Genomic DNA, 12,386 nt, shown 5'->3' on the forward strand with positions numbered 1-12,386 from the left:
CTTCACCACGTCACTGCTCATTTCATTACATAAGCTGATGACTGCTTCAGGAGTAGCCTGCTGTAATAAAAGCTCAGAGAAAGTCTTCCTTTCTCCTTTTTAAAAGGACTTGGCTTATAGGCAGAGATAAACATTTGTTCTTACTGTGCCACCTTCACCATCATGACAGCAGCACCTTACTGAAAACACGAAGGTGCCATGCTGGTTGCTTTTGAAAATAAAGGCTGATCACACTCAAGAATTTACTCACAAAGCATTTTGGCATTCATGGGCATGACTCATTCTACTCAGAAGCTCCTCTATAAACAGTTTGAAAAGAATCTGCTGACACAATAAATAAAAAAGTTCAAATTTGCAACATTTGAGTATTTTAAACTTTGGAAGCAGTTTGTCTCTCTCATTTCACCTTAAAAGGGAAGACAGACTGCATACATTCAAAGAAAGGCGAGGTAATTGTTAGATTTACAGGTGGCAGCACAGATCAAAAACTATGATTACTTAGCCTAGAAAGGAGGATTAGAAAGGATACAGCTGAGTCGTTTCCTTTGACCCCGTCTCAAAATCCAATTTCATAAAGTCCCTAACAGCTAACGTGATGTCAGACACTGGAATCCCCAGCAGCAGAGCATTACAGCCAAGTAACTGACTTTTTTTTCAAAGAAAAGGATATATTAATGCATCTGGCATTAGAATTTACTCATACCAACACAAAGTGTGACACTTCAGTGAATGCAGTGGCACACACCCCCCCCCGTGTTCAAAAGTGCAATGGGAGTAAGAGTTGGAAGAAGAAAAGTAAAAATTGGGAAGAGAAAGAAAAGTACTTGAGTTCTCCTTGAGCAGTCACAGAAGTCAGGAAAAGGCCACTAGCCTGAACTGCTCAAGCAAGACCTGGTTGAAATTCGAGCCAGAGTTCATCATATTTTGCAACTGGTTTCCACACAGACAGAATTTTACCACTTTACAACAGCCTTCATGCAGCCACTTACTGACCAATCTATTTCTGTCCACCTTCCTGCGTCAAACCTGCACGAATTAGTCTCAACTACCATCTTTTTCATTCATAAATTGTAGCAAAACAAGGAACAGTGAGGTATAGCCCTGGTCAAGTGAGACCTTTATTATTCCAAGTATTTACTGCAGGTCAGTCTTCCTGGAAAACTTTCGGCTTTCTGCTGGTCCTTTTTCTTCTCTGAAATAGCAGAGAATGTTCTAAAGCATGTAAGAGCACTCCATCATGGTACAACTAAGGATGAAAATTATGGAGAGTTTTAAAAAAGTGACGAGGTGAGCTGAATTAAAGTTCAACTTCCCTATTACTCTGCAAAGGACTTTTAATTACATCCAATAAAAATATGATTAGGTTTAAAAATAAAAGAGAACTAAGTATAAAATAATAGTGTTCCACTAATTTTACTTTTCAAAATTAATGTTGCTGCACCTTCTATTTTTCTTCAAAGAAATGTCAGGCAGAAATATCAAGCTGTCCTAAGGGAAAAATCACAGCATCTGAGATTTAAGAAGAATCCCATGCTCAAATGAATTAGTGTACTACTATTCACTAGAGAGCACTGTATTATGAAGAACAATGTAATAAAAGGCTTTTTTTAATATTAGAATATAACTCTATATATCAACAGTGGCAACAGTGTCCAAATAGCTCCAACATCTGACAATTTGGAACCAGGCTTCTCAGCAATCTACTCTTTATGACAGTCTTAACTATACATTTTCTAACACAAGATATGATAAAATAGAGTTGCAAGCATGAAGAACTTCAGAAATTACTGAAATACTGTATGGCAAGAAATCCTATATTAGTACAAATTATTAGCAGGTAAAATGGTCCACTGGATGAGAATAATCGGAGAGAAAATATTCCTAGCTGCACCAAAGAGTTATTGCATGACCTTGAGCAAGTAACTTAATTTCTCTGTCCAAATTTTCCTATATAAAAAGAAAAGGGACAGTAATGCTTGCCAATTACTGCACAGGCATGCGAAATCTATGGCAAAAAGTATTTCATTAATATCAGAGAACCTGCATTCTGTTAAAAAAAATTTGCCTTTAAAAATTCTACATGTGGACACTAACTTTTAGCCCAAAGGACCTGAGAGCATCTCACGATACTTCCCCCCCTGATGTCGTGCCAAAGACTGACAAAGGCCCACGTGGTCCTCCTCATTCTTACAGCCACCATGTAAGAAGTGGATTTCCAGATATTCCGAGTTGTTAGGGACAGAGAGAAGGACTAAAATGTCCTCACACAAATTCAACCCATCTTTTACCTTTGTGAATGTAACCAGCACTAGAATGAAACCAAAAAAAGCTTTTGCTAAAGCTGAGAAATTTGCACTACTTGAGCCTCTCCTTTCAAAGAATACGTAGCACCTGAAGAAATTAATCAAAGCAAAAGTTTGGCTAGACGAGTAAAAGTTACACAGGCAAATATTGATCAACATGTTTCAGCCATTAAGACCAGCAATCCACCTTTAACATGGCATCCCATATAAAAGCTTACCCCCTGCCAAATATCAAGCACTACAAAGTTTCATAGCAACAAAGTTTGTCATTTGCAAAAGCAGCATGTTTTTATTTAAAGCACGTGATACATGCAACAAACAAAATCCTAGACTTGTGATTAGGTTTATATGGATGAACTACTGCTGGCCACTAAACTTCGGCTTTTGTTTTAAATATACATTTAGGGGTCACAAAGCAAGGAAAAACCAATCAGCCTGCTTCATTGTTCATATCTCTTGCAGCAAGAAAAATTACCTTATGCAAATATTCAGTATCATAATGCAGTTTTACACTGCTTGATGTTAATTAGAGGAATGACTCCTTTTAAACATAATGCATTTTCAGGTGATGCTTCTTCTTACCTGGCAAGTTCTTTAATTAAGTTTGCAATGCGTCTCTTGTCCTCAGGACACAAATCCTTTAAAGAAGCACTCTTCATTCCTCCTTCATTAGTGACCTGAAAATTTAAAGTAACATTTTAGAAAGTACCGTTTAAAAGAAAACAAATATTTCATAAGATATTAAAAGCATTTCAAGACGTAATAATTACAAGCTGAAAGCAGATCAATTCTAACTGGAAATAAAATTCGTCTTTTTTAAAAACGTAAGTACATTTCAGCAAAACAAATTACCAAATTGTGGAGAATTACTTTAAGAGTCTTTTAATTCAAACGCAAGCTGCTAGCTTCTATACTAAACATGCTGGGTAAAGTTTTAAGATGTGCACTATTCATTGATTCACAGTAGATAAAGGGAAGTAGGTTCTCATGACTTGGAAATCCACTGCAGTGATATCCAAATCCAAGTCCAAACTTTATTATCACAGAGAGTAGAAAGTAAGAAAAATATATCCTGCCTCAGAGTTTATGAGCAAAGCATACGAAACAGCAAAGTATTGTTAGTAGACAGTAAGTCCTTATTTCATTTTTCTAATACACAGGAAAGTCCAGACCCTTTCACACATCGCTACTGTTTGGTCTTAATGGCTTATTTGCTACCACCGCAGTTCATACCCGTCAGAACAGGCCTGTAACAGACCCCATCACTTCAGGCCTTTAATGCACTCCTTCAACACACAGAGAACCGCTGCTCTTGCTACCAGTGCCCACCAGAGGGCCTGCACTGCTGCCCGCGCACCGCTGAGGGCAACACATTCCCTACCTCGGGATGCTTCCGAGCAGGAAAAGGTTCTAAATTGGTTTTATTTATCAAAAATTGCTGTGATCGGGGGACGCGGTTCTGCAGTGCTCGCGGAAGGCACGAGATGCGAATCCCAAGATAAACGCGGCAATAAAGGCTATGCTATTCTGCCCAAGGTTTTGACAAGTTTCAGTATCTCCACTCAATCTGATTTATTTCAGTTCAGACTTTTACAAACCTACAAATATTACAAACCTCCCCGGCTTAACTTGAGATAAAAGAATGCAGCCGAATGCCCCGCAGTTTGGCCAAGTTAACACAATAGAGCACAAAAAGCCTACACAGCTAACACTGGGCTTCTCCCCTCTCATTAGCAGGAACAGCAGCTGATCTACACACACCCCAGAGGAAGTGACCCCTTTCACTCTCAGCTAATTGCTTCTTAAACAGTAGCTTAAAACAATTAAAGAACGATGTCCACTACTAAAAGAGGACTCATGGTTACCCACCTGACCCTTCAGTACACTCTTATTTTGACTTCAGTGTATTTTCCCCAGGTAGGGGGAAAGAGTCTCACAAGGCAAATTTTAGCACCTTTCAAGGGGACATTTAATTTCAGTTTCCTTCCTAAAAATATGCTGCTTACAGTCATACAAATGAAGAGACAATGTCTTTAACTTAACTGAATTCGACTACAGTACCTTTGAAGGAATTTCACTTTCCAGTCTAAAAATGTCTGACTTTTTTTTTTTTTTTCAGTAGCCAGACGATGGAACTTCTTTAAGAAAAAGTTACAGGACAATTTTCACTCAAAAAGAGAGACAGGAAGGAGTGAAGGAGATTTTAACAGACAGTACCTCAAACTATTACCCAAACCAATGTGCATACTGTCAGACTAACATTTGTGCACAGGTAGCACAGTACAAATTCTCAGAGGCAGACTTGTACCATAACACATGTCAGAAAGAAGCTGTGGCATCATGCACAGCAACAGCTCAACCATCAAAACAAGATGAAAAAGGAGGTAGAGGCCAAGACTGTATTGTCTCCTCTTCCCAGATTTCTGTCCTTTCTTCACAGTTCAGGACAGAAGGCAGTTTTGTAACTCGGTATTTGTAAGATACTCTCCACACCTCGGAAGGTGACAATCTGCCTGACAAAATCACACGGAATCACAGGATGGTTAAGGTTGGAAGGGACCATGGTAGCTCATCTACTCCAGCCTTCTCCACATTGCTCAGGATTATGTCCAGGCCAGGCTGGATAGGGCTCTGAGCAGCCTGGACTAGTGGAAGGTATCGCTGTCCATGGCAGAAGGGGTTGCACTAGATAATCTTTAGGGTCCCCTCCAACTTAAACCATTTTATGATTCTTTGTTAAAGTAAAGCCATCAGCTCTCCCTAGACATGCACACAACATCTGGCAGAAAATGAGTTGTGCTGGTGATGAAAACTCCACACAAAAGGAGTTTTTCTTCCATAACAAGTGAGACACATTTGTTCTATTTGTTTCAAGTAATTCAGAGCTTATCTTCAGAGTACAAAGTTTCCATGAGGATTTGGCAAGGTAAGAGAAAAACAGAAGGTTAAAAAAGACAGAGAAGAAACAAAGTTTTGAACGCATTTAATTGTCAATATCATAAAAGCACGAGTCACCAATTAAGATTTCATGTATCAGGCATTATATAAAAAAAAACACACAAAAATCCATTTATACCGCAACGGCTTTCAAAAAAAAAAAAAAAAGGAGTAAAAACTCTCTAAACAACAAGTAATGCAATCAACACACCATTCAACAAAACAGATTTTAATGTGACACATTGAAGGCATCTATGAGGCAGCAGGCTTGTAGATACTTATGAAGAGATGCTTCTACATAAAGACTCTGCATAATGGGGGCTATTTGTGGAATTTATCTGCATGTCACTTAACAGCACCATTTGCAAAGCAGAGGTACATGCCAGCCTCCTAAAAGCAAGTACTGATAAACAGAGAAATGGAAAGGGATAAGTCCAGGAAGGCCCTAAAAATTAATACCAGTGTCATGCTGAAGGATTCAAAAAGCAGTGACACTGTCAAAGCAACGAGAACTGAGTGATCTGTCTTCACATCAGAGTTTTGAACATACATGTGAGGCACAGCATCCACCCAGTGCACAGAAGACTGGGAAGGACATCTTAGCCCAGATGGAGAACAAGATCTAACTGCATGATAATACAACAATGATGCAGAGCAGTCCAAGGTTTCAGATCCTGCCTGTAAGTGGAAGGATGCCAAACCCTAGTGATTTACAGATGAATACTAGGAAAGAGACTTAACAGTACTCAAATAACTTAAACAGTCATTGCACTATACAAACCATGCTAGAAAAATGGCATCTCTCAACAGATTTCTGAATATCACAGTATCTACCACAACACAGAATAACCTTCCAAAAAAAACCCCACTGCTTTGAAATTTCTAATGCAACTGTAGGAAAAGTGTCACCTATTCTCACAGGAGGAGACCACACAATTTGAAGCAGAACCAAACACAGTGTCAATGGACACAGCTACTTTGGCTACTCACATGCATTTTGAACTTCTACATCAAAAACAGAAAGGGATTTTACCCTACTAACATGAGCAGCCACAGTGAAAAGGTCTATAAAAAGAGTTTTATAGGTCTTGTTTCTAAATGATATGACTACAGCAATGAAACTGAGTAGATTGAACACAACTTCTGGCATGTTTGCTCAGTAAAATACAGGCTAGGTGCTATCCAAGACTACATTCGCTGTCTCTGTACAAATACACACATAGAAATATATATAATCTCTTTTACATAGCTCCAGTTACACACAAATTACGTAAATTAGCACATTCAGCCTTTGTTTTCTTTAGGTGATAAATTCTGTCAGCAAGCCACCATGTAAGTGGGCAAAAAGTATAACAGATTGTAAAAATAAAAATATTCTAACGTTGTGTAAGAGTTTTCAATCTAAATATAAAATCTGACGTTTTCCTACTAAGTCTTAAGAGCAATAAAAATTTGCCTTTACTGACCTGCTGCCCTGTCAGATCTCCCACACTTCTATCCGGATCCATGGAAACAGAAGCAACAGCTACAGGCACCTTGAGTTCAGTTTGACTTGTCTGATATTTTGGCAAACAGCTTGTTTTTAAATTTCCTTTTGTAGACACTCCTGTAAATGAAAGACAAGCAGAACACGCAGATTACAAAGTGAAAAGAGATCCTTCTCTTGCCTTGTGCAACAGGAGTTCCACAAAGGCATCTGTGCCTTAGCAGCTCTTTCTGAAAAGAATGAGCGTGTTGGGTATATGTTTGCAGTTCCCCCCAGCCTCTCACTCTGCACAAAAATTCATTAAGATTAATGTATCAGCAGAAAAAGAGGTGCATGGCACTGAAGTGCACACAGCCACAAAGAGCAACAAAGTAAATTCTGAAAGGCACATCTTCTGATGGAGGTTCAGTGCAAAAAAACCCTGTTTGTTTAAGATGCAAAAGCATAAAATTGAGCTTCTCCTCTGACACTCAAAGACAAAAAGGAACCAAGCGGTACTGCTGCTAAAAGTACCACTCATACGATAAAATACCACTTTTCTGTTATACAGCCAACCTACTGACTGCCCAGATTAATTGTTCCTTTCAGGACCAGGAATACGAGTAAGGCAACACTTCAGTGCACACTCCACAGATCATCTGTAAAAAACTTTCTGCCACAATTAGAATTAGTTCACCACTACCAACGGTGAGAATATGAAAGCACTGAAAATCCTGATGCTGCAATTATAAAGTACCCACACTGATACTAACACTAAAACTGCCCAGGGCCAGATTAAAGCCTGTACCTTCTTGATACTGGTTTGAGTTTTGACTGTTCAGAAGTGCAAAAAGGTTTTGAACAAAAAACATTAATTTTATACTAGCAGACAGAATACACTTATTTGGGTAATGAATTTCAGAAGTGTACCAGAAACCCCAGTGAAAGAACTAAATTATAAGCTTTAACATCTCCATGCTCGTACACAAAGGAAAACAATGTTCCTGTAATTCTCTTTCACAGAAGTGGAAGAGTATTTCCCAGAGTGAGTCCATTTACATCATTTAGGAACACTGCCTTCTTTCCAGGGCACAGAGTGTAACCATCTGACATCGCCTGGCTTGAACTATGCTAGTTACAAAACACACACAGTTTTTTAACAGAGCTATTTGGCCAGTAGTTTTCGAGGGTAACCATGCTACTTCAAACTAGAGAGCAGGACTCCTCAAAATTTATAACTGCTGGATGACATATACACAATTTTACCAGAGTTAATCATGCCCAGATATGTTTTCAGGACCTGGTGTCACTGTAAGAGCTGTGTTTGAAAACAATAAGAGAATTCTGAAGGGGAACTAAGAACACTCATCTTTTCCCCAGCGATGTATGCAAGCTTGCATTCAGTAAATCAAGGTCAAAAGAACTAATAAAAAAACAAAAAAATTACTTTTGCTTTACATAATGAATCTTCATCTGAAGTGATATCTTCAAAATTTACAAAAGACCTCAATACCTCTAATGCTTCAATATTCTTTGGAGACCACATTAAAAATTCAGCTTAGCTTATAAATTGGATAAAACTATGCTGTACCTGCAACAGAAACAGCTCCCCTGAAGCTATTCATTTTATACAGTATGCTTATCTAAGCAGCAGAGCATAAATCCTCTGCTGTAATCCTATATGTCCCATTACAACCTGTGATGACTCTCTACCTTACACACTTAAATACACAAACCACGTACCTGAAAAGACATTGCAAATTTTATCAGGGAAAAAAAAACAACTTTGTTTCCATCTATTAGAATGTCATACCTGAAACAGGTACCATTGGCTCTTCTTCATCAGAAACTGCATGTGGCTTTGTTAAAGGTAATAAAAAGAGAGCAAGTTTGTCTCTTTAAACAGAACTGCAAAAATAAGTATTTGGGCTCTTAATTTTAAAAGACTTTTGAAAAGAAAACAAAGTGGTAACAAACACTGGGTGCAAGAAAAGCAAGGAAAACTCGATTAGAAAAGAACCACCATCACAGAGATTTCTAGAACAAAATCATTACTCCTTCACTGTGCATTAACTTTCAGCCTTAAAGATTATCTTAGAGGTCACCTTCCAAAAGATCCCAGCGGCCAGCCTCACAAATGTAATTACTAAGATAATGAAGTAATAATATTTATTTAAATTTAAACAGGTTATTGTTGTATAAGGAACCTCTTTATGCGTAGGAGAGACAAATTCTGGAAGAGTGTATATATTAATATTGCAATGAAATACATTTTGTACATTTTTATACATAAAGAAACATAAAGGAGGATAAATGCAAAAGGTTTCCAAGGAAGTTGGTCATTCTCATCAGATCTTCACATGATCAGTAACAGATTAAAAAAAACCAGATAAAGCCTGAGGACTAATTTTCTTTAAGAAGTTTTAAGAACTTTCAAATATCCCAGAGCTTTAACTATTAAATTACTTGACTGCAGAAAACACTTAGAAATCAGAAAGAACAGGGCACCACATTATTTGTGCTATATCAGCAGTCACTGAACTTGAATCCCTCGCCTCCCAGAAGCCCCTAAAAATACAACTCAGTATAATTCAGGGAAGGGTGTAAACCATACTGCCTTCTTTAAAGCAGGAGTTTTGTTTAGCTGAACATAATGATTGTTATTCCCATGTAAGTAACTAACACACTTGGTGGGGGTTAACCCCAGCCAGCAACTCAGTACCACGTAGCTGCTCCCTCAGTCCCTGTCCCCCTCCCTGCCCCCTCTCAGAGGGGAGGAAAAGCAGAGATAAAAGGTAAAGCTCGTGGGTGGAGATAAGAAAAGTTTAACTGAAACAAAATAAAACAGGAGAGGATATTAATACAAATAATACTATTTGTAATGTAAAGGAGAGAGGAATAAAACCCAAAAGAAACAACGGATGCACAGTACAGTTGCTCACCACCTACTGACCAATGCCCAGCCTGTTCCCCAGCAGTGATCAGCCTCTCCCAGCCAACTCCCTCAGTTTATGTACTGGGCATGATGCTCCATGGTATGGAATATCCCTTTGGCCAGTTCAGGTCAGCTCTCCTGGCCATGCTCCCTCCCAGCTTCTTGTGCAGCTGGTCATTGCCAGAGCACGGGACACTGAAGTCCATGTTTCAGGGTAAGCACTGCTGAGCAACATCTCAAACATCAGTGCGTAGTCAGCATTATTCTTGTACTAAATACAAAACACAGCACTGTACCAGGTACAAGATGGAAAATTAGCTGTATCCCAGATGAAACCAGGGCAATACGAAAGTGAAAAACAAAAGCAGGAGGCACAAAGTTCTGCCCCACTATCTTTTGTCTATACCCCTTTACTTTCCTCAACCTTCTGCAGCTGGGCAATTAAATCAATTACCTAATTTCTGTACTGTTTACAGATAAATGCAGATAAAGGCTTTGCAGTTGCCTTCATACAATAAAGTCAAGTTATGAAAATATTTCAATCAACATGTACTAACTCTTGACTTCACTAAAATTTGATTCTGAGATGGTGCTTAATTTAGTAGATTATTACACAGTGGAGAAAACTAGGAACGGTGAAGGAGCTTCCCCCTGTGGACAGCAACTTCAATCAACACCCACTGTCCGTCACAGAACTGGTACTGGACACACTGGAAGGGCTTGATCACACACTCCCTTATGATCTTGTTGATGCCCTTTATCACTCATAAACAATTATCACTCATCAGTCTCATACCAGTTTGAAAATACATTTGCTGAGTACTGCTGTCAAAGCCACCTCTCTCTACAAACACTGAGAGCACTTCTGTTCTCACCTGTAAGCTGCAGCCTGCTCTCTCCTAGCTGCCAGAACACACTGAGAGCTCACAGCACGAACCAGGTGAGGAACCTGAACAAACTCTGAGAGAAAAGCACTGTGTGTGCCCTCTTTTCAAAAAGCACTAAGGCAGATCAAAAGTCCGAGCCTGGATCAAAGCCCAGCCCAAACAGCTGTGTCCACAAGGACAGCAAACTGCAGGGCACTGAGGAGCATGTCTTCAGCTCACACAACTACAGGAAACAACTTCAGCACAGGCAATTGCTTACTCAACGGACATATGGTTCATCTGTGTGTAAACACTCGGCTATAGGAAATAAAAAGATTTGCCTAAACAACATTACGCTTTTAGAGCTGGTATTGGCAGCTGCTGTGGATAGATGCCTCGTAGCAGGAAGCAAAAATTAGTCAAAGATATTGCTGTTACTACCCCCAGCTACCAGGATCACTCTCCTGTGAAGGTTTGCAGCCCAGTGCATTAGAATAACCCCAAGTTGGAGCAGGTTACCTCAATCGGTTGGACCAAAAATCGCAGTGACTCAGGAGCCAATTCGTAAACAGGTCCAACGTCCTTGCCTCGGCGTGCAAGACTGGGAACAGGACCAGCATCAACCTTTTAGCATTAATCCACTGCCACATGCCCCTCAAGACTGACAAGGAAAGTATACTGCTATAAACCTTGTACCACCACAGCTAAAGTTCAATGCAACAGCACAGACAGGCACTGGAGGAACTACACACTATGATGCTGCAGGGCTCACCTACACAAGCAACAGTGCATCTGCCTTGCTATGCTGAATCTATTCAGCAGTTATGGGCAGAAGGTCAATTTTACAAACCTATTAAACCAACACTACCCAATGTACCAAATCCCCCACCCCCTTCCTATTTTTTTTAAAGCATCCACTGTTATTATTTTAAATTGTACAATGTGCATTTCTAAGTATTTAAACTTTTCCAGGATCAGAGGCAACACTACCTACTCGCCAAAAAACATAAAATGGAAATGACTCTCAGGAAAAAATTCATTCCTTGGAATATCACAACACATGAGTCTGATGATGGGCTCAAGAAACCGTATTTGGTCACAGGAAACAACCTGTCACATCAGTAGTTAGTTAATAAAAATACACTGTCAGTGTAACTGCATCAAATGAGCACAGCAGTGACAGTGTGGCAACAAATCTGATATGTGACCACCAACCTGCACACCATCACGGCACAGACAAATTTGTAGGCAATCTATTTTACTTTACACAGATGGGAAATCATAACAATATGCTTCCCAAACAGTCCCTGGGATGGTTGGCCCATTTCACTTAAACAGCGCTGTCTAGCGGGTGTGCAGTCAAACATAAATAAAAGAGCACACACACGGACTCTTCTTTCCAGTCTTCCAGCTGATGCTGAAATCCCACTTTCAATATGAGTAATAGCAATCCCTCAAATCCCTCATACCTGGAGCTAAATTGTCAGGTCCTAAATTTCCACCAGGCCAGGCTGTCAGCTCCACCCCAATGTCTTCACCTTGCTGAGCCTCTACCTCAGCCCCAGGAGCCCAAACATCAGCTCCTGATTCTACGAACCACACAAGCGCCTCTCTCTCTAGCCAGGCTTTTACAGGCTGACTCCCCAACACCACAACCACCACCCACTCCATCTACAAGTCTAGCTCCACACAGTCTCCCATAACAGGAGCCTGCCAGTCCTCTGCAGATGAAGCCACCACAGCTTCACACTTGTCCCTCACAGACAGAGCCCTCTGTGTCCCACACAGGGTCACCCTAAATTTTATGCTTGTAATCAAGCTTAGGTGCCACTCACAAAAGACACATCTGTTCCTTGCTGCCTGTTCAGCCTCAGTTTCAA

General features: G+C 39.8%; 1 protein-coding gene across 1 annotated transcript in view; it reads right to left on the bottom strand.

Annotated features, from left to right (window-relative positions):
- The window catches only part of KIAA1328 (KIAA1328 ortholog), a gene marked incomplete at its 3' end in the record, with an annotated part of 119,173 nt that overhangs the window by 106,002 nt on the left and 785 nt on the right, over positions 1-12,386 (bottom strand). Inside the window, exons 2-4 of the mRNA XM_027740285.2 lie at positions 8,519-8,554; positions 6,707-6,846; positions 2,886-2,980 (exon numbers count right to left, since the gene is read on the bottom strand). Coding sequence (XP_027596086.1) covers positions 2,886-2,980; positions 6,707-6,846; positions 8,519-8,554 — 271 coding nt within the window. The remainder of the gene's footprint in view (positions 1-2,885; positions 2,981-6,706; positions 6,847-8,518; positions 8,555-12,386) is intronic.

Source organism: Pipra filicauda, unplaced genomic scaffold (genome assembly GCF_003945595.2).
Source record: "Pipra filicauda isolate LSUMZ 115617 unplaced genomic scaffold, ASM394559v2 scaffold278_size1010298_pilon, whole genome shotgun sequence".
Lineage (NCBI taxonomy): Eukaryota > Metazoa > Chordata > Aves > Passeriformes > Pipridae > Pipra > Pipra filicauda.